Source organism: Polyodon spathula, chromosome 14 (genome assembly GCF_017654505.1).
Source record: "Polyodon spathula isolate WHYD16114869_AA chromosome 14, ASM1765450v1, whole genome shotgun sequence".
Classification (NCBI taxonomy): Eukaryota; Metazoa; Chordata; class Actinopteri; order Acipenseriformes; family Polyodontidae; genus Polyodon; species Polyodon spathula.
The window spans coordinates 29,444,232-29,467,675 of NC_054547.1; the positions used below are offsets into that span (position 1 = coordinate 29,444,232).

The 23,444-nt window shown below is 37.7% G+C and overlaps 1 protein-coding gene across 1 annotated transcript; it reads left to right on the plus strand.

Moving 5' to 3' along the window:
* The first annotated feature begins 3,587 nt into the window (after nucleotides 1-3,587).
* Nucleotides 3,588-22,449, plus strand: LOC121327331 (zinc finger matrin-type protein 3-like). The gene is made up of 6 exons (XM_041271293.1): nucleotides 3,588-3,658; nucleotides 8,440-8,762; nucleotides 9,339-9,470; nucleotides 10,111-10,280; nucleotides 16,884-16,984; nucleotides 20,234-22,449. Exons 1-6 carry the CDS (start codon nucleotides 3,634-3,636, stop codon nucleotides 20,440-20,442), a joined length of 960 nt encoding a protein of 319 aa, XP_041127227.1. The 5' UTR covers nucleotides 3,588-3,633; the 3' UTR covers nucleotides 20,443-22,449.
* The last annotated feature ends 995 nt before the right edge of the window (nucleotides 22,450-23,444 follow it).

Sequence of the window (23,444 nt, forward strand, 5' to 3'; positions counted from 1 at the left end):
TGGACCATAAAAACAGCACGCAAGGGGCGGTGCAAGACATTTTAAGAATTCCAAGCGTTGTAACCAATTCTTCATCCCCTCAGAGTCAGAATCCTGTATCCCCTGGCACAATGCACATGGTAAAAACTAGTTAAAATATTTACTACATACACGTTCCAATTTGACTTGAGTACGTGTTGCAATTCTAACTATAACACGTACTAATTTTCCCAATCAAATTACTTAAAATGAAATAAGACCCAATGAATGTAAAGAAAATAGTACGTGTAATTAAATTAAAAGTCGCCTTACATCTACCATTCCTGCCCAATATTTGGAGTTGGCATTGGGTAAAGTCTAGCGAAAGATGGGTAGACACGGAACCTCTGAGACTGCATCAACCGGCTTTAATTCAGTGGTAACCTCACTGTAACTAATATGTAATTTTAAACAAGAGTTGAAAGATCTGGCATTGAACTATGGTAACTCAATATTTAAGTGTACATTGTTAATACAAACTGAACCGTGTCACGGTCAATATTGTCTGTCTCAAGAAGATTGGCAGCACTCAGCAGAGCTGTGTGTTCCGGGCTTGATTATTGATTTTTTTAAAGCCTATTTCATGAATGAAATTAAAAAGATGTTAATCCAAAGGTGATTATCTTCTCTTGTAATTACGCAGCATGACTAGAATGACCAGCCCCAGCACATACGTATGGGTACTACTGTCAGATGACCAGCCACTACGTAGAAAATGCGTAGTTTACATTTATTTAAAACACGTACTATTTTGGTATTCTGATTGGTCAAGAAGTGTACGAGGTATGCGTTTTTAACTTGGATGGTCTTCCATAAGCCAAATAACTGTAGCGGATACATAAAATAGTACGTAGGAAACACCAGAGATGCTGTTATATCCATGCTGAGTATACTCAAACAGCCAAGTCACAATATTTTTATATTCTAAGCCTGTATTATTTCTTATCCCCTAAGAATTGAGGCAGTGACGCCCTCAGAAGCATGACATTCACAGAGTATCTTTTGTTTTAACCCCAGAAACACATGCTGATACATGTATTGACAAAAGTAAAACCGGATAGACAGGAAACGGGATCAGAGTGCTGTCTATCTCAGAAAGCCAATCTCACCTTATTTTAGACTAGACACCGTTTATATACCAGTAACACATACACTATAGAAAATGTGTCTTTCCAGGGTTTTTCTATGTTCTCTTGCAGAGAGTACTTTACATGGACAACAAAATAATAGTATGATGATAATGTTTCCATAACAACTTGATTCAACAAGAGGTAATGAAAATTACTACACCTTTTTTTTTTTTTTTTTTTTTTTTAACTGAAAGTTAATATCGTCAATCCGATATTAACTGAGACACCTGAAAAAAGGTCCCCTGAACTCCCAGATGTCAACAGCAGTTGGTAAATAAGAGCAGATGTGCTTTGTTTGGAACTGTAAATGTGCCTGTTAGTAACATATAGTTTTTTTTTTTTGTTTTGTTTTGTTTTTTATAAAGTAAATATATGACACAGACTAAGGGCCTGTTCACACTGAGGGGTTTTTATTTATTTTTTACTCAGTATGGCTCAGTTAATTTAGATAACAGCTATCCAATTTAATATTCCATATATTTTTTGTGAGCATCAGAATATCCATCCATTTGTTAGTATAAAACATTCAAAAGTAATATAATCATGAGCAGGCATGCAATTGTTAATTATAATGTTTTAATAAAAAATGAATTTGCAATTGTTTTTGATGAAATCGATCTACCTCACTTCTCAATGCTCAATGAAGGTTCATAGCTATGGCTGCCTAGGTCACACAACAAGAACAGTTAACATATTTCTGTTTTATTCATGTTATCTTTTCTTTACTGTCATACTGCACAATTGCATGCCTGTTCAATTTCAAATTCATTTTTTATTAACATTATTAATTGCATGACTGTATGATCACAATCCTTATGCCAATAAATGCATGGATATTATGATAATCACAAAAGATGTAGGGGATACTGAATTGGATAGCTGCTCTCCAAATGAACTGAACCATACTGAGGGGGAAAAAAAGACATTCCACAGTAATCTCACATTCCAGATTGTACTGCTGTCTGAATGCGCAACTCGGTTAACACACCACCCGTTCCGGTCACCCTCTGGCTTTCTGCCGTTTACTTTCCTTGGACTTCCCTGCACGCCCTGAATAAACTACCCAAGTCCATAGTTTATACCGAAATTACAACTTTTTAATTCAATCTCTTATACTCATGAACCGCTAACCCCTCTATTAGGTTCAATCAATCGTTGTCCCGCCTCACACCCCAGTTGATTCGGTGCTTCTAACATTTTCCCACCGAGACGTGAATAACGAATATTTTTATTTTCTTAAACAGACGGCACTACATTTCAACCTACTGCATTCCTTCCGGGTTTAATTATGCCGGCTCCACTGCATAAACGTAGCAAAACAATAAAGAAATAAACTGTCAATAACTTTAGTAGTTACCAACTTACTTAGTCACATGACCTTCACGGTACCTCTGAGGTAACCTCCCTTTACAGCTTCGGTCTCCTGCGATGGAGTACTCGTCCAAACTTTCACTCTGTATCAGTCTCCATGCAAGTTTCTTACTAAAGTATGAGCTAACCATAGGGAATCCTCCTTTCTTTGGATGGGTTTGGTTGAGGTGCTTTACCTGTACTAGTATTTGTCTCCTAAGTGGGGAAAGGACAGGGTTTCAGCTGATCTCTGAACTACTCGTTATTTTCCTCCCCTTTTCCTCTTTGGACTTCCTGTCATAAGTCCTCTTTCCCGAGCCACATCACAAGTAAGTTTAAGGCGGTGATGTTCTTGCATCCAGTCTTCCAAATTGGAAACGCCATTGTCACCTGTTACTTTTCAGCCTTAAGATCTAGTGGAAGTCTTGAACCCCTCGTAAACAAGTAGAATGGTGGCTGAAATGAATCGGGTAGCTGTTTTTTCCACCTCCTTTTCTTTTCCTGTGGCAAGACGTGGAGCATATTGGGCATTGTTTTCTTTATAGCATTTAGTGGTATAAAATGTTCAAAAAAGAATGTGATCATGAACAGGCATGCAATTGGTAATAACGTTAAAAAATGAATTTGAAATTGAACAGGCATTGTGTAGTATGAAAGAGTAAAGAGAAGTGAACATGAATAAAACAGAAATATGTTATCTGTACTTGTTGTGTGGCCTATGCAGTCATAGCTATAAATAGTGGATACATAATATAAATGTAGACCACTTCAGTAGCATTAAACAATACAACTATTAAAAATGCAAACTGTCAAGCAACAGATAGCGGGGGTATAGCATCAAGCATGCGAGCATTCAAACACACTGCTAAACCCTAACAGAATTATTCCTCCTTTACTATGGGAAACGGACTGTACCATGTTTAAGAGGGGAGTAAAAACGAAAATGTCAAATAGTCACATAAAGTGTTACATTTCATTTTGGTTTTAAAATATTAAGGTTAGGTGGGGATATAAATGTAATAACAATGCGGCAAGCTTGATATATTTTACTTTTGATGTCTGTTTCAACTCTCCCCTCCCTCTCTTGCTGTCAGTGTAAGATTCCAATGTCTAGCTGTTGAAGGATGCGGCGAAGATGGCGATGAATGTGACTAATAGAGGTGCTTATTTCCAAAATAATTACATAAATGATACCTTTCAGCCTCCTAACTATAGGAATAACAATTACTTTGTTCACAGGTTAACAGGTAAGTAAAAAATGTGAGATGTAATAATTGCAAAAAGTCTATCTACGATTAATGCACTCAGCAATAACATTTTTAAATACCGCCGATGTGACCATCAGTGTCATAACGTGCATTCTGGTGAACAGTAATGTAGTTAACAGTATGTTTATACATTTGAGCAGGTGTAGAAAAACAGATTGGAAACCGCGAGGGTGATTTTGAAATTGAAATGAGTCATCAGAGAAATACTGTGTAATTGTTTTCTGGCGTTGCCTGGACGACCTTCATACGGTCGGTTTTGGGTGGGCTGTACTGATTAACGTTTTGATACGAAATATAAATGTAGTGTACTGTAAATCAAGACAGGTGTCTGGGAGCTTGACACCCTGCTTCTGTGTTGCAGCAGTTTAAAGATGTACAGATGTACAAGTGTCCAGTTCACAGAGAGGTCAACACTTATGCAGTGTAACTAAGTACGTGTTTTAAGCTATGTATGATGACGTACAATGATTGATACAAAAAATAAACTCCACACTAATTAAATTGTCCTATAATTAATGTAAACATCAATATACGGCAACTACCTACATACATTTGTTATGAATTTAAATACAACACTGTACTGCCTGCAATTATGTTCAGAAGTTTCAAGTGCTAGACAGAACAATCGGACTTTTTGTGCAGATTAGTAGTATCTAGTTGAATTAATCACAGATTAATCATTTTTGGGAAGATTAAAAAAAAACTCAGTAGTTAGTATTTTGAGTTCTTAACTAATGGCTTGACACACGCATACAAAATGCACGTAACATCCCTGGCCTGTAGTGTAGAAAAGATGCATCTTCCTGTTGCAAATAAGCAGATTTACAGTACACCCCCAAAATCCGAAATAAAAAGGTGGAACTCATTAAGCGATGCTCAGGTATCTCACCAGAACAACCTGCACTCTTTGCAGATGCTAAAATAAGATCACCACTGGTAAAATGTACAATTAAGAGGTACCTAGACTTCAAAAGGTGCTAACTACTGTGTTCAGAAGCAGATCGAATAGCAATTCTGAGCTGGTAATAAGCCTGAGTATTACATTACTGCAAGAGGAAATTGCATTATTTTCTGCACCACTACAGAACGTTTTTAAAACCAAATGGGATTTCTGGATTTATCCTATTGCCAATTCTCCAGCTTATCCACAGCTATATAACATTTGGATGACAGCCAATGGTAATATTGTAGTGGCATGTGTGTACAGTAGCACAGGCAGAGTTGGTTTATAATTGCTCATACACTTATCTCTGGTATTGGTCCTGCAGTATGTTATGTTATGTTATGTGATTGTAGTTATGGAGTTCTGTGTCCTCATTATTCAGCATTAATCATGTGCCTGGCAAACTGCATGAATAACAATAAGATGCTTTCAGTTTCAGTTTAGGAACCACTGTGAAAAATGTATCTTTAAGCACCAAATACATATAAAGCCACATTTTGTTTGATCAAGATGTATATTGGTTTTACATATTAATACTTGACTGGTATGCACCTTATCTAATCAGCCACACCCAGCCTATTACATTGGTTTGTAAACAGTCGATAGTGCTCTGTGATCTACCTCAAGGCTCAATTTTATGACCTTTCAGCGTCCATGCTATATGTTGCCACTGGGTACAGTTAACTCCTCTGTCTTTCCCTCGGAGACGGGTACTACAATCTGTGCTGTCACAATGCCTGTGCGAAATTTCAGTCTTGAACTGTGACATGCTTTTGGTAGGCTCATCTCTGTCCAGCACTGAATGTTACTGTAGCTCCCTTGTTCCTGTACCAAAGGCGTGTAGCTTGTTCAACATACAGCACTCTATCTAAAATACTAATTGATTTTGATCTTAACTTAGAAGGCACTGTCTATCCATTGAAATCCTTACTATACCTCATATAACTGCTCACTCCCTATACTCTCTATGCCCCTGCTGGTACTTTGAGATCTCAGGATGCTGGTCTCCTCATAGTCCCTAGGTTCCAACAGAAGTAAATTGGATTCGAGGCTTTCATGACTTTTCATTATGCTCCTTGTCTTTGGAATTCTTCTCAGAGTATTAGAGATGCAGATTTTGTGAAAGGGGTTAAATCTCAAATCTCAGTCGAGAATACCTTTTGATTTAAACATCTTTCCTGGCATGAATAGTACCAGTACTGTTGACTGTTGACAACATATTGTTGCTTTGCATTATACATAGGCTATACCCAACAAATAAGGACCAATCTCTGGAGAGCCTGTGATTAGACCGTAACCTTGAGATAACTTTATGTAGGTCTTTGCAGGAATTATTTTTGGAACTAAATGATTGGTTGCAATAACCATTTTATACATGTACTACAATGCCATGTAAAAATGAAATGGGTATGCTGTTTCACATTACAATGAGCTTGTGGAATTAACTAAATAAAGACAGGAAATTGTTGAGTAGTTTGTCTTGAAAAGATTAACAAAATGGCTGCTCTGTGTCTATCCTCTGTAACCCAGATAATTTCTGTAAATTGGATTTCATTCTTATTTTAGAAAACCGTAATAACAGTGTACGTTATAATGTGCACAGGCTCGCTAGGGGCTATAGTCCCTAGCTTTTTATTCAGTCATTGATTTATTTTGGATTAGCCCTCTAAGATAACATTATCTGAACCAGCAAGTGCATGGCTAGCAGGTACTGTGACAGTGTGGCAATTTGGCCGGTGATTGTGAACAGGTGTAGAGGCGATGCAGTGCAAAGGAAATCACAAACAATTGTAATCTGGTAGGAAAGTGGTTTTAATTGTAGTGGGTCTGGCGACCAAATAAGAAATCCCGGCAATACACAACGATGTGTATTGCACAGAGATAACAACAGAGTTACAGTCCCAAACAATAATCACATTTGTATCTGCCCCACAATAATACGGCACACGGTCATTAGTCCTGGGTGCGTGTGGTTGTGCTCGTGGTGGGTGATAAACAATGTTATTTCGTGACTGTATTGGTGCAGTGATGATCTGGCTTGTGCTGGCCTAAGGCGACAGCTCCGGATACGTGTTAGCTGTCTGGTGGTTTAATAAACACAGACAGTTACTAACAGACAATACAAACAAACACAACACTCACGAATATTCTTTTACATTCTTTTTTTAGTTCTCCGGCAGTCACTACTGCAGCTCTCTTGGTCCTTCCGGGTTAAAGCGCAAACCCAAGCGAAGGAAAAGATTAGCGTTTCTCTGGCCCCTTTTATGCTACCCTGCATGATCCCTTGGTAAACGATTCCAGCTGCGTCTATAGCTTGCAACTGCTACCTCGTTTACTTTCCAGGCCAGTACATTCCTGCAAAAGAGTCTCGCTTCCATCCAGGCTGACCGACTTCCCAGGCCAGCCCGTCCAGATACTTTTCCTTTTGCTATTTAGCACCCTTACAAGTCTAGAGGGAGACTTACAACCAGAATTCATTGTATTTCTGTCACAGACAGATAAAGACAGTGCAATACAATTGCATTTCGAGCTAATTAGACATTCAAATGATTTTTTCTCCGAAACGTAACATTAATGGAGCTTGTTTTATCCATTGCAACCCAGGTTCAGCACAACACATTTTATTCTTATTTTGCATTTCTCAGATTGTTAAAAACATGAATACTTTGCCATAATTGTAAATTGCTTAGTTGGTATTGTAATGCAAAAATACAAGCAAATTAAGTTTATTTTAGAATTTATATGCTTTGACAAAGTAACAGTGTACAACACAACGCTAACTGGTGTTTTTGTTTGCATGTTTTTCGAAGTGCTACAGTATACATTTGAATATTTAACATAATGGCACTCTCAGTACTAGCCATTGTTATTCAGCCCATATACCTGTATGTCTTTTTTGGGGAATTTTGGTTATGCACACATTTCAGACCTGTCCTTTTGTAGATAATGGAAATTCTTCGTCACTCTCTCAGTATGCTGGGACATATTTTCTATATTAAATTCAGAGAATCTTAAACTGAAAGGCGACAGTCAGTCATAATTAGACTTAACTTAATTGCACATGTCGTAAGTTGAAAATGACGGTGGAATCCTGACACGAAGCCAGTTTTGACTTTTCCGCTTACCGGATCTTGGAGCTGGAGATAAAGCATTCTGGGAGTTTGGAATGCTAGGTTTTGTACTGTACATTCAGTGCTTGGCTGGAGAATAAAGTGTGGATGGCGAACTTTACCCACTCTGGGCATGGCTGCATACTGTCCATACATACAGTATATACGTATGTCTGAGACATATGCATTGCAAAGACTGTCTGCCCACTTTATAAAGACCTGTATCAGGTTGGGTCCTGTTAGCTGGAAGGTGCCTCGACAGATCCTAATATATTCAGTCATTAACAATATTAATCATCTCTGTCTTTTCCCTCTGTCCATCACCGGCTGTTTGCGGCCACATTTATTTCATTTTATAATATTGGAGAGGCCTGCCAACATGACTTTCTTTATGACATGCACCCATCATCATGCCTCTTGAATGCAGAACAAATGTGCAGCTGCCACAGCTTTACAGAGCTGCGTGGATCACATGTCACATCACATGATCAACCTAATTTGCATCTCTAATTCAGGGTGATACCTAATTCAATTAGATCCTAATAAAGTGGCCAGACAGTGCTGGTATTTCTGATAGAATCTAGGGATATAAGAAGGCACTTTTCTGTCTTTTCTTTCAGGTCCTGATCCCAAAGTGAAACCTCTACCAAATATGTGCCAGCAACAACCTTTTCGACCCATGGCTCCTTCCCAGCCTGACCCTCTCCGATTCCCCCTGTCTACCTCACTGTCCGCAGGGACACCTTCCCTGCAGCTGGTCCAGAGACCCCCTCACCCTCCGCCACAAACCCCCTGCCCCAAATCCCTGCCACCACCCCAGGAGGAGGAGACACAGGCTGTGGGGGATCAGGACTCTGCCTTGGAGGACCTCTGTAGGCCCCTGTACTGCAAGCTGTGCAACGTCACTCTGAACTCTACACAGCAAGCACAAGCTCATTACCAGGTACTGCAAGAGAAGAGTAAGGAATGCATTAAATAATAAGTCAAGAGATAATAATGAAACTGAAAGGGGTATTTCCAAAAACTTTCAACAGTGATATTATTATTATTATTATTATTATTATTATTATTATTATTATTATTATTATTATTATTATATCACTGTTGTATTTTGTATTGGTTGATGTTCACCATATATTTTATTTATAGTTTTCTCAGTTGTATGTAGTGTATGAGGGGATCTTCAAAGAGGATAAATTGAACATTCATCACACACTGACACAGTTGTTGAACAAACTAGTTAGTAGCTTAGAGATGGACTGAATTGAGTCATAACTTGATTGAGCCATGTAGTCAACTCAGTTATGAATTCCACAACTGTCAGACATGATCTACCCATACCTTTTACAGTACATTATTTTTTCAGCTTCTATTCACAAGGTTTTCAAAAAAAGATGTTGTATAGCCTATCATGTTTTAAGAGACCTGATAGAAAACTGTAGGAAACAAGGAAGCAAACTAGCAGTCGAACCAAAGCCCAGACCTGACTGACTCACTGTGTTCTATGTTGTATTTTTAGGGTAAAAATCATAATAAGAAGCTCCGGAATTTCTATGCTGGCATTCAGCAGCCGCCACCTCTCAGAGTTCCAGAGGTGGTGGAGCCCCCTGTCCAGCAGCCCCCTCCCCCAGCAACAGCACCAGTGACTCAGGTAAGGGCAGCTCTCTTGCTGTCTTTGCATGCTGGCACATAAAAGATTAGTCTGTGTTGCACTTACATTTGTACAAAAACACACTAACTGTGATGAGAGTTTAGCATTCTTTAGCATAAGCTTTTTATAGTATCAGAAACTGGGGTAATACATGGAGGAGGTGTGTGTATTGTTTTATTTTATTATTTTACATTTTGACCACTTTTTAAAAACTTTTAAATTGCATTCCCTGCCTCAAGATGGCTTCACATGTACCCGCATGGACCTCTCAGAAGTACATTTCCCATCATCCTCTTGCTCACTGGTAAGTCCATCTCAGATACATATGTGAGCAGGAGGATGATGGGAAATGTAGTTCTGAGAGGTCCATGCGGGTACATGTGAAGCCATCTTGAGGCAGGGAATGCAATTTAAAAGTTTAAAAAAGTGGTCAAAATGTAAAGATATATATTTGTTTTAAATAAAATAAAAAGGTCCTCATGTACCCTTTAAAGTACTGTATAACTAAAAAAATTAAAGATAGTCAGTACAAGTAAAATGCAACATGTAATTATGTTAAGAAAATTAGTTTTGAAATGTTATCACACTTTAAAGATGTTGAATCACTGGTACTTCCTTTCACATTGCGCCTTTCTTTTAGTCAGGTTCCTTTAAGGCAGGTAGCCGGGTGATTCTGGCTACAGAGAATGATTACTGTAAGCTGTGCGATGCCTCGTTCAGCTCGCCTGCTGTGGCTCAGGCCCATTACCAGGGGAAGAACCATGCCAAGCGGCTGCGGCTGGCTGAGGCCCAGCAGAGCAACACTTTCATGTAAGTGCCAACCTCCTCCAACTACCGTGGAATGTGTTCAACGCTTAGGTGGTCACTAAAGTCGAAACCCTAGTAAACGTTGATTTGAGGGGTAAATTCTTCAGTTTTCCCATGTTTTTTTCTATGGTTATACTGTGCATTTACCATAGTTTACCGTGGTTGGCCAGGTTTTTAAATTTGCTTTACCATAGCTCTCTGGGCTTTACAATGCTTACCAATGTTTAATAATGCTTTCACTGTGCTTTATTTACACTTTGCTACACTTTTTTTAAGGAAAAATACAGCACATGAATAAACACAATGCTTTTCAATCAATGCTGTATTGTACGAATATGGAGGCAAGCAATAATGCTATAAAGACATGGTCTGTGTGTGTAAAAATCAATAAACATTTTTATTTTAAGACAGGTCAGACTTTAGCAGCGGTCCACATCACGTCATCTTGATCAATGAGTCAGATGCTTAGTCCATGACAAAATGTTTCCCAAAGTAGAAGCCAGGTCTGCTTTCTGGAAACAGGAGACCATATTTTTTTAAAAGCGTTTTCTCCATTCTCTTTTGAAAGGAGAAAAAAAATCATGTTACAGAACAGAATAAATGACAAAGCACGCTGAGTGTGCTTGAGTGGACTTGAAATATGTGACTTAATTGATTGCAGTTTTGTAAAATTAACTGGTGTTTTACTTCTTTCAAAAAACAGGAGTTAAAGACTGTATTAAACCCTTTAAAAACATCACCCACAGGGCCCTATTATAACTTTTTTTTTTTTTTTAAATCATAAACACTAATTTAAACTGCTCTTTGAAAACTGAGAATACATTTCTAACTTTCTCTAAAACAGTAGAATGAACAGGAAATGAATCAAAATGGGCTGTAAAAAGGACCTTCACAAAATAGTCCTTACATATTTTTGAATAGGGCCCAAGTAACACCCAGCACACACAAGTAAATTATTTTTTTTTCACTTTACTGGCGACTTGGGGAGAGCCCTGTAACAATGACCCAAATGAACAGTCTGTGATTAGGAGGCTTGGTAACGCTTGTTTAATACATTTCTGTTATTAGAATAATTTTGAAAAGGTACATTTTATGTTTGACCTAAGAAAGAAAATCAGAACAAACTGATTACTTTTCTATTGGAAATAATTCTGGGTGTAGTGCCACTAGAAAAAGCTAATCTTTTTTTTTTTTTGCTGGTTCTTTTTAGAAAAGCTTACTTTAAGACAGTTTAAAACATTCCATGTTTCTGCGTGAGATTATTTAGACACACAATGCATATTTGTTACAGTGCAATTGGAGTATGTCTTTCATTGCACTGCCTGTATTTCCAGGTTTATGCTTTGATACCTTATTCAGGGTGAACAATCATGGCAGCTACCATGCAGGGACCTAAAAGCTTCTGTGAAAAAAGAAGTGGAACTCAGAAAATGGTTAGATGAGTTCTGTAAAATGGCTTTGCTTTGAAAAAATCCAAACAAAACAATGAGGATTTTGTATTTTCAGATGGTTTAACCAACGAACCACATTCGCCTAGGGAACAAAGCAAAAATACATCTTCATTTAGCTTTCAAACCTCTCAAACAGGGCAGCTTCTCTATTTACTTCACAGCTACTTCAGATCCAAAACCTGTCTGCTACAAAGGTCTATAACAGTAACACTATCCATGTGGGACCCTGTATTTTACAGAAAAAAAAATATACACAAGTAAATTATTAATATTTCAGGTTCAAAAGTTATTACAGGGAAAATGGAGATGGGTTCTAAGAAAGCTAAGTTATGCCAGTAGTTTAATAAAAAAAAAAAAAAGGATGTTTCAACGTGGTTAGAGAATTGTATTTGTCTTTAAAATGTAGTTTGTTGTTTAAAAATATATGTCCAAAGACCATGTCTGTAATACTTCGTGAGGGTGTCTTTTGCAAACAAAACAAACAAACCAAAAAAAAAAAATCACAGTTAAAACATCCATCACAAAACCTACAATTTCTTGCCTTTTATAGGTATATGCATAGCTGTAAATACCAGGTTACACAGCTACTACACTGACCTCAGGAAAATATGGGCAACACCTATAATAATATAGTAGTGGATGACCTTCTCACTCCATCAGCAAGAGCTGGAGCACATTGACGTGTTATAATGGGGGTTTTAAACATTTTTTAAATAGTACCATGTGACTTGGTTTTATTTATTTTTTTAAAATGTATAGAGCGCAGCAGACCACAAGTGGTTTCAGAGCACTGTACAGCGTTTTGCACCTCTTGACTCACCCCGACCTTATGTTGTAAGCACAAGTTCTCAGATGCCATTGAAATCTTTCTTTGACTCGAGAATGGTAAGTTATTGTTTGTGATAAGCTAATCCTCCTAACTGGCTCCTCCATTGGTTATTGGTATTGATGTAGTTTAATGCATGCTAAATCAATATTTCTTTACAGAAAACAAATGTAAATACTTGGTTTTGGCTATAAACCTCTGCGTCCTATTTTGAAAGCAGTCAAGTTAGACATGCCAGTAACACTGTAAGAAAAAAAACATTTTTTTTTTTGTTCCTGGGTAGTAAGTGTTATTTCCTAATTGCTTATGCCTCAAAAGTATAGAAAATGGCTATTATTCCCCACAAACTTTGCTTTTGTGATCAGGACAGTGATATTTCAAAATATCACTATTTCCAATGGGAAAATGGGCAAATGTGTGTTTTTTCGTTCACATAAAGTCAGAAAAAAACAACATACGAATCCAAATTAACATGTATTTATACTAAAGTAATACAAAAATGACTACAAAAGATTTAGTAGTTTTTGAGTAGTTTTTCGAGATTTACAACTATACTGTAAATACAGTGAGTAGTATTAAATACAGTATAATTGTAAATCTCAAAAAACTACTCACTTCTAAATCTTTTGTAGTCATCTTTGTATTACTTTAGTATAAATACATGTTAATTTGGATTCATATGTTGTTTTTTCTGACTTTATGTGAACGAAAAGACACACATTTTCCCATTTTCCCATTGGAAATAGTGATATTTTGAAATATCATTGTCCTGGTCACAAAAGCAAAGTTTGTGGGGAATAATAGCCATTTTCTATACTTCTGAGGCATAAGCAATTAGGAAATAACACTTACTACCCAGGAACAAAAATTGTGTTACATAGTGATCAGAGCAGTGAAATTTAATGCCGACTGTGAAGATCAACACATAGAAAAGGGAGCTTTATCATCACTGTGGGTAGGAAATCACCAAGAAATTGATCCTTTCTACGCTTCAGTTATTTATTTTACATTGAGGCGTCATTAAAGCTTGACCTTACATCCACATCCAAGATTCCACAGACTTTTATTCAAATTTACAATTTTCACTAGTTCCATGACAAAGTCGTTGCCTTAGTTATGAGTAATTAAAGGTCAAGTATTCGGGTATTCAAAACTTTTATTCTTGGTATACTCGATTGCAGATGTGAGTCACATGCAGCAGACAAGTAGAAAAACAAAACGTGGCACATTTAGAAATGATTTTATTATAGTCTTTTTATTTTGTTAAATTCTGAATAGGCTATCTTTTATAAGCTGTACTACTGATTTTTGCATCCTTGTCTTTTTTGCAGCGTTTTGTCTGCAGGATTTGAAAGTCATGAACCTGGCTTCCATTTCTTCTGTCACTATTCTTCCTCGTGCCACAGATCAGCTGCACTTGCTACATATAGATCATAATATAGCCAACGCCCAGCCTAACCTTTTGCCACCATGCAAAAGTGCAACTGTGGTCAGCACTGTCAAGAGCAGCTGTGACTTCATAGTTTTAAGTTTAATCATCCACTTTACCCACCCAGGGCCAACTCAGAAAGTGTTTTCTTGCTTGTTTTATACAGTTTTATTCTTCTCAAAAAATGTGTTTGCCGTATTCATTCTGAGTTAAAATGTAGATGTTGTAAAATGCCAGTTTGTCTTAATTTGGTTGTATTAGGATGGTGATAGTTAATGGGGTCTATTTTAACAATCTAGATCTTAATACTGCAGAACTTAACTTCTCTCGTTTTTTTTTTATTGCATATATTCATAGAATTAAAACAGTGTTCAATAAATCACCCCCTGAAAAGCAAGGTTAAAGAGTGGATGTATTCAGATCAGTCACTGTTCAGATCATTAAAATAGATCCATTAAAATAAGAAGTGCTGTTAATTCTTTTTTTTTATTCTTCTGTGGAAAACCATAATAAAGTATGTTTTGCTCTTAAATTATCAGATAAGGAACTTTGGTTTCAATGTGCGTTAATCAAATTTTTTTAACAGAGGATCGGGAGTAGCCAAATTAAACAGTGTTCTGTAAAGATAGAAGATGGTGTGGAAATACATTTCTGATTAAATGGGATTCTCTCAGAGGTCTAGTCATTTCACCAGCAAACGCCTTGAGCATGGATTTCAGATTTAATGAGGCAAATGTGCACTGCAAGCTAATTTATGTGTGTATAAGTCATTGGTGACCAATACACCAAACACTGCGATCCATTTTGGTGGATCTCAACAGGTTCTGCGATCCACCAGCATTTAACAACAATTATTAGAGGGATTTAATATAATAGTGTCCAATATGTAAGATAGCAATAATAAAACAAAACAACCACAACAACAAAAACATAACAAACGCGCAATCAAAGCATTTTTTTATATTAAGCACAGGTAGTTATGAAACAGAAACTTACCAGCATTTTTCACCTGAGTCTTGAAACCTGGTGTAGGCAGGGCTCTACGCTAATTTTTTTTAAAGTTAAATTTAGGCACTGAAAAATTTAGGGGTACACAAAATAAAATACAATTTTGCTCAAATTTATTGTTGAATATCTATAAATCTTTTTGTCCTTCCTTTCTTACATAACACTTGTGTAGTTCAATACTTTTGCATCAACAAAATTATAACGGACAACTTTTTTCCAGCTTAAATGATTAAGAATGTGTCGAAAGCGTTCCACAGGGATGCTGGCCCATGTTGACTCCAGTGCTTCACACAGTTGGTTTGATAATGTTGGCTGATAGTGGATCTCTACTCCGAATAGCTCGTTCCATCTCATCCCACAGATGCTCAATTGGATTGAGATCTGGCGACTGGGCAGGCCACTGCAGTAAGCTGAATTCACTGTCATGTTCGTGGAAGCATTCCTGGACAATCCTAGCCTTGTGGCATAGGGCATTATCCTGCTTAAAAAATGCATTAGTAGATGGATACACTGCTGCCATGAAGGGGTTCACCTGATGGGCAATGATGTTCAGATATCCTGTGGCATTCAAACGTTGCTCCATTTTTATCAAGGGGCCCAATGTGTGCCAGGAAAACACACCCCACACCATCACACCACCACCAGCAGCCTGCAGTGTTGACACACGGCATGATGGATGCATGTACTCGTGTGGTTTTCTCCATACCCTAGTCCTCCCATCAGCGTGAAACAGCAGAAACCGGGATTCATCAGACCAGGCAATGTTTTTCCAATCCTCCAGTGTCCAGTGTTTTCGTTCCTTAGCTCACTGCAACCGCAGTTTCATGTGTTTTGCTGAAAGAAGTGGATCTCTGTTAGGTCATTGGCTGCCGTACCCCATTCGTGTTAAGTTACAACGAGTTGTGTATTCTTTTATGGGTCTTTCGGCACCAATGTTGTACTGGACTGTCAGTTGACTAACTGTAGCGTGTCTATTGCTCTGCACAATTCGTGTCAGCCTCCTTTGACCTCTTTCATCAATTAGCTGTTTTCGCCCACTGGCCTGCCATTGGCTGGATGCCCTTTGGGTGGTGGACCATCCTTGAAACACACGGGAAACTGCTGAGTGTGTAAAACCCAGCAGCTTTGCAGTTCTTGACACACTCAAACCGGCGCGCATGGCACCTACTACCATACCCCGTTCAAAGGCACTTAAATCTTTGGCTTGCCCATTTACCATCTGAATGGCACACATACACAATCCATGTGTCAAATGTGTGAATGCTTAAAAATCCTTCTTTAACCTGTCTCCCCTTCATCTGCACTGATTGAAGTGCATTTAACAGGTTACATCAATAAGGGATCATAGCTTTCACCTGGATTCACATCGTCAGTCTATTTCATGGAAAGAGCAAATGTTCCTAATGTTTTGTACACTCAGCGTGTGTGGGTGTATATATATAAAAAATCAAGTTTAGGAATTTCTAGTTGCACACGTGCGCCTAAATGAACATACATTTGCAGAAGCATTTTTTTTGTCTCATGTACAGAAACTGGGGATATTTTCATCTGTGCTACTGGAAACATCCAAAGGATAAAAAGGGATCATTTGGATGTTTCACTACTTGCAGTTTATGTCACTCTAAACATGTTGAATGTTGAAAGGAAACACACACGGCCTTTGCCCTTTTACGCAAAATAAAACTGCATACCAACTTACAACTGACTAACTTTCAGGTAAAAGGTTTATTGATTGGGTGGAGTTGGCTACTGTTGATTTGTTTACTGTGGTTTATTTGACTAATCCTTTATTATTTATTCATTTTCAGTTAAATTGAAGATCAGTGGATGAGAAACCTCACAGGTATTTGGAGACTGATACAAACTTGTAGTCATTTTTTTTTTCTTTTCAGAGACGCATCAGAAGCAAACCAAAGGCGACCAAGGAAAGACGGGAATGAGTATAAAATAATGAAGACCCGCAGGAATGCGTATGTGCCTCAAAACATGGCAGGTAGAAATAATACAATGACGTTAGTAAAAGTGATAGAAAAGTGTATCGCCGTGCATGACCTAAATCCTTACGTAAACCTCCATATGTTCTTGTGTTCTTCGTCCTCGTGCCAATGAACTTGAGCATCGTTAGCAACTAAGGTGGTGTCTTCTTCCTACAGGACTGCCTGTCCTCATAATCAATTTAAGCTAAGTAGACATACATCATAAAATTGTTTTTCTTCTTAAGTCTTGTGAGAACAGCAATTGATATAGAAGCCCTAATCAGTGAAAGATACAATATCAGCAGCATAAAAAAACAGACAGAAAACTATTTCTGATAAAACCATGCATGTTTTTTATTTAACTCTTCTGTTACAGCTAGGAATTGAATAAGCTGAAGTTACATTACATGATTAGTTGTAGATTCCAGTGCCTCTTACATCAGAGTCACCCCACTGCACTGCAACTATATTAATCTAGCTGGGGTTTCCACCAGGGGTGATTCATTCACCTACTTATTAACAATATTGCATATAATACATACAGAAACTTCAGGGTTATTCATTTTAGGGTGATTGTAGCAGGATAGCGTTGTGGTCAAGGCTGGTCAGTGGCAGGAAAGCAAACCCAGAGTCAGAAGCTGCAGTTTAAGCACCGTGCACACTTTTATTAAACGCACAAAACAAAGAAACAAAGGCACAAGGCCCAAAACAAAAGGTTTACACAAAGTAAGTCACCTCAATTCAGGCTGGGCAATGGTCTTTACTGAATTGTTTTCCCCAAGAGTTTCTCTCCAAAACTGTACTGAACAAGGATTATTATAGCATGTGATTGTACTTAATTGATCCTCAATTAATCAGTTAAGCCCCAGCCACATTATACAAAGGATTTGGCAGAGATGAGATTTTAACCCCCTCCCTGCCAAACTTAAACAAAAAAGTCAACCCCACACTATTTACACCGGCCTGCCACAGTGATGCTATTAAGATAAGCAAATGCTTAGATCAATAAAAAAACAAAACAATGATAGCCTTTTTTTTATATATACTATATAAGTTGTAATATTATAGGAGGCTTGGTGGTCCAGTGGTTAAAGAAAGGGGCTTGATACCAGGAGGTTCCCAGTTCAAATCCCAGCTCAGCCACTGATTCACTGTGTGCAAGTCATCAAACCTGCTTGTGCTCCATCCTTCAGATGAGATGTAAAACCAAGGTCTTATTATAAGTGACTCTGCAGCAGCAGTCTCTGTAAGTCACTTGGTTAAAAGTGTCTGCTAAAGGACTATTTAATAAATATATCTAACATGTTTATTAAAAAGGGTGGCACTGAACTTCAAATAAATTGATATATAAACATGATTATAAATAGTGCTGAAATTTCTACAAAAGCTGATGGCATACAAAATAATATATAATCCTGCTTTATTTAATCCTTCTGTTCCAGTGTAGTTAAATCTGTTCAGTTCTTGGGTTACAGAAAGGGTTTTGATAATGCTTTTGCTATCTGTGTCTTGTTTCTATTCCTTGAATCTGTTTACTGCTGTACATTTAGTCATTCACAAAAAAAAAAATGTAAATTAAACTCAGATATCAGCACATTAATTTATTCGAAATATTGTGAATACTTAATTTAGTACACTATGTTTCTTGTTAAATATTTAAAGCATTGTTGAATTTAATGATGCAATTTGTGTACCGTATCACTGAGAGAGTTGGTCTTTTCTTTGAGAATTTGTCTAGGTGTAAATGTGTAGAGAAGGATATCCGACAGTGGCTGTAACTGGCAGTTGTTCAGTAATGTGTAATACCTAATTAGGGTCACATCATGCTATCTGCTGTTAGCCCTGTGAGAGGGCCTGCTGTTTTCTGATGAACATCACATGGCTGCTGTTACTATCAGTGGCAGCTGGAGGGGATTTTTGTTGCTAGTTTTAGTAACAGCCATAAACGCAACGTTTTTGTAAACTTTTGGCAGCCAAGCGTTTTGCGTCTGAGTCCTTGTGCTGCAGCAGAGCTGTTGTAAAATTGAGATCAATTCCACAAATACTGAGGCGGCTTTGGCTTGTAAAACCAAAGCACAGAGCCAAGGCATCGGTGAGTGTAAACTGACCCGTCATATTGTGAGGAGCAAGTACGTCAGCAGGGTCTCACAGACGCAACGCTCATAATTGAGATGATATGACCATGGAAAGTTAACTCCACTGAGGGCCACCGATTCCAGTACGTTCTTAGTTTATGCAGGCTGGTTTTGAACATTTCAAGAATAATGTTTAAGAAGAGTTAACGCACTGGTTTCTATTTTTTTTTCTTTGCTGTTCCCTGATTTCATCTGAATTCAGAATTGCTATTCAGTTCTAGTTGCCTGACACTGATACAAAGCTAAGAAAGAGCTAGATCAGCCAACTTCATCAGCCACTTTGGATTTGGTGATACACTGCACTGTATGGTGCTGGCACTTACTAATATTAGGCGATCTAGCCTTACTTATTTCAATGGCAGCACCTAAAGTTGATTTCAGTTCCTGAACAAAAAGTCAAAGCAGCATAACAAGTAGAAAAAATCCAATATTTGAGTAATTGCAGTAGGATCCGTAATTGTAAACAATATTGATGCAGTGCAAGCCTGGACATTGTGATCACATTATTTGTGTCTTTTTCATTAAGCCTGATTTATCTTTATTTCATTTGTTGGTGCCAGTACTTTAATGATGTGATGCATAATAGTGGAACCTGTAGATACATTTTTGGAATATTTGACTATGTTCTTGAGATGAACATTTTAAATGAAGCTTTATATTTAAAGTAGGATAAAGATATACTTTTAAGTTGTTTTCAACAACGTCCTTGTTTCTTTTGGATTTGAAGTAGCCATATTTGCGTGTAATAGATTTCACTAGCAGTGAAGGAAGTAAATGCACCAGATGTTTTCTTTTGGGTAGAGTGTATTGCCCTATACTTTTCAATATGATTCAAAGCTGTCAGAGGCTAGAAATGCCGAACATGTTGTTAAAAAGAAAATAACCATTGGCTTCAGAAATATGTCGGAGACAGTCATACCAACAAAAAGGCTTTTTAATAAATGGCTTAGGGGATCTGCACCCTTCAAATGGGGCAAGAAAATGTACATGTACTTTATATTGTGTGTGTATGTGAGTGTGTATGTATAACCAAATATACCCTGGCTGTCTTTCTCAAGTGACTTCTCCACGGTTAGTTCTGAACTGCTCACTATTTCATGAAGCTGAAATCTTGAGTTGTAATTCCTACAGGTCCCTACTATAACCCGCGCCCTCGGCAACGAATCCCGCGGGACTTGGCGATGTGCGTCACGCCCAGCGGCCAGTTCTACTGCTCCATGTGCAACTGTGGGGCCAGCGAGGAGGCGGAGTTCCGGCTGCATCTGGAGAGCAAACCTCACAAGAGCAAAGTGTCCGAGCAGCGCTACCGCAGTGAGATGGAGAACCTAGGCTACACATAGAGGGGACTGCAGCAGCCCTGACGTGCTCTGCTTATATAGACAAGGATCACTGAAAGGTTCACAGGATATAGGGGCCAAAGGGTGCCCTGTCGAGGGGCATGAGAAATTATTCTCTTCTAGATGACATCTGGAAGTACTTGCAGGCTCACTGCTGTTCTCTGTAGAGTAACTGCAGGGTGTTGCTGTGTGGTTTTTTTTTGTTTTTTGTATGCACCAACATCACCTGCTGGTAGGCCATGAATCAAACATGTCCTTCCAGATTGTCTTTTGCAAATTGATTTGTTTTGACCCGAGTTTTAACAATATAATAGTATTTGCATCTGAGATAAAGCCTTCTATTTCTCTCAAGAAAAATCAAAGCAATCTCTCGTCATGTCAGCTCTGAGTTTAGCTGCTTCGAGAACCTTACATAAAGTTGGTTCCCACAGCACCCAATTCAGCAGATGTTTAGAAAAAAAAGAAAAAGTAAATTGCACTAAAGAATTCTACCCAACCAGGTACCCTGCTGTGACACAATACAATTAACTGGCTTTGTTCAAATGTATAGAAGTGCAGTTCATTATTGCATTTGTGGAAGACCTGTTATGTACTAAAATGTGTGTGGTGTGTCTCTAACATAGTCTAACCCAGCTATGTCCTTGCAAAGCCGTTCACACTTCTTCCTCTAAAGGGATACCACTTTCCATTGCTTATTGATGAACCATGATAAAGCACACAGTTTTAATTTCTAGCCGGAGAGGTTATTGAAAGATCATTTATTTTACATGTATCCTTTATATATATATTTGAATCTGTCAAATGTTGTAACGTACCATTCTTTAAGTTTGAAAGAAAACAAAAAATGGTATGTGGAAAACATATAACTTAATCCACCCATACCCATAGTGAAAACCAAAGCATTGTGAAAGGTTGTTTATCTATATATTGGGGAATCCTACTTTATTTGCAACATGACATGCCTCTTAATATTAAACTTTTTTTTCTTTAAAGAAAAAGACACTTTGGGGAGCTTGGTGGCACAGCGGCTCCTTCCCAGTCCTTGTGCCTTTTCTCTCTGGAGGCCTGGGTTTGGATCCAGCTCAAGTAACAAGTGAAATGAGTTTGGTGGTGGTCTCCACCCAGCCCATCATAAATCCACTCCATGATTGGTAGTCTTTGTTTGAGAGACCCAGAAGCAAGGTGGATGCGAGGGGAAGCTCTCTTGGAGTCTTCTGGCCTGGCTGTAGCCAGCACCATCATTCATCGCTACTAAAACAAGACAAAGCTTAACATCTTCCAGTTCCTGAGGTCAGTTAGCAGCTGATGTTCTGGAGGCAGCTCATTGGCTTTCAGGTTATGAAAGGTACAGCAGGCAGAGGTATTTGTTAGCTTTACTTTTATTTTGTTATGAAAGAAAAAGTTGGTACAGGTATGAAACATCAGTTATCTTAATCCGTGTATATCTTAATCAGCGTGTTCTTGTCGATTGGATTTAATTTCTATATCATTTTCTGTTACTTGGGGACTTTTCATGAAACTGCAACACATGTTAACAATAAAATGAAAAGTGACAGGTACGTTATTTAAACAGTTGTAGCAGAACGTTTGTTGGAACCCTGTTAAAATTCTGTCAAGTTAACACTGTACAAAAGATCTGCTTCCGTTTTTAAGCACTGCATTTTTTATTGCCGTTTTTATTTCCACAGTGTTCTTATGTTTTGTTGCTTTATCTACAAGTTAGATATTGGCAGTTTATTTTTTATTTTGTATTTATTATTTTTCTTTGAATAAGGAATTTAACCTTTTTTCAAAGGAACTGTTGATATGTTTATAATTACTGTAACTGAAGCTTTCACAGCTCAAAAATCATCCAGATTCCAAGCTTCTGCATCCCACTAAAGAAAGTATATCTTTGCTATTCCTCAAGGTGCTTTATTTATATGCAGGGTGATTTATAATGTTGGATGAGCTGCTGGGCTACAACCTGGGGTCAGTCCTGTGGCTGATACCTGCATGGGGTATTGCATGAGATGCAGAATAATAGCAGTATTTGTCTTGAGAGAGGGCTCTGTCTTTTGAGATTAGATAGGAATATTGTTTTGTTTTTTCCATGGTGGTCAGCTAACTTTAGAATCACCCTGAATATGAATGTTGTTTACTTGAATTTTAGGGAATATGCTGCTGAAGTTTATTTAAGCTATGCATGAATGTGGAATAGCCCAATCATTCATATTTTTCTGCTATGATATTAAAAGGTGTTTTTTTTCCCTTTGGATTTTAAGACTAGCTACTGCTCTACATTGCCTGAGTTCAGGGAATATAGGAAGTTGCAAGGGACACAGATTCAATGATGTTTGAGTCTTGTGCATGAAACTTTTCGAAAAGAGACACTGTACTTTTAAAGAGATGGTAAATAATGTTACTATTTGTTTTTGTGTTATTTCTGAAATGTTTGTACTACAAAGTTTACAGGAATCACTTTATAATATATTAAGTTGGGAAGTCATCCATATTTAATTTCTTTCTGTTCGCTCTTTAAGGGCATGTCCATGTTTCGATATTGGGGGGTTGGGGGTGGTGATGACATTGAAAAAGGGTTATGTGGACCAGACTTTACTTTATCTCTTATCTCTAAAGGGTTGCAGTTTTAGCAATCACACTGTTTGTCACTTAGGAATAATAGGTTGAAATGATTTTAATGGCTTGAACTATTTGATATAGCGATTGTTATTCCCTCTTCAACTAAACAGCACCTGATTGCTACATTATTGAGAATGAACTGTGACATCAGGAGTCAATGCCTGTCTGAGTTCTGCAGTATTTGTCCTCAGCTCTGCTGGCAGAGCTAGGATCAAAAGTACACTACCAGGATGATTACCTGGAAAATATAAAAGGCAACTTTAGGCCTGTTTAAAAAAAATAAATAAAAGATTTTACCTTTTTGTGAATGCTAATGCCTTATAAATCCATAAAAAATATATCAGCACTTTATGTGTTAGAATTAAAATATAAAATATGTACCT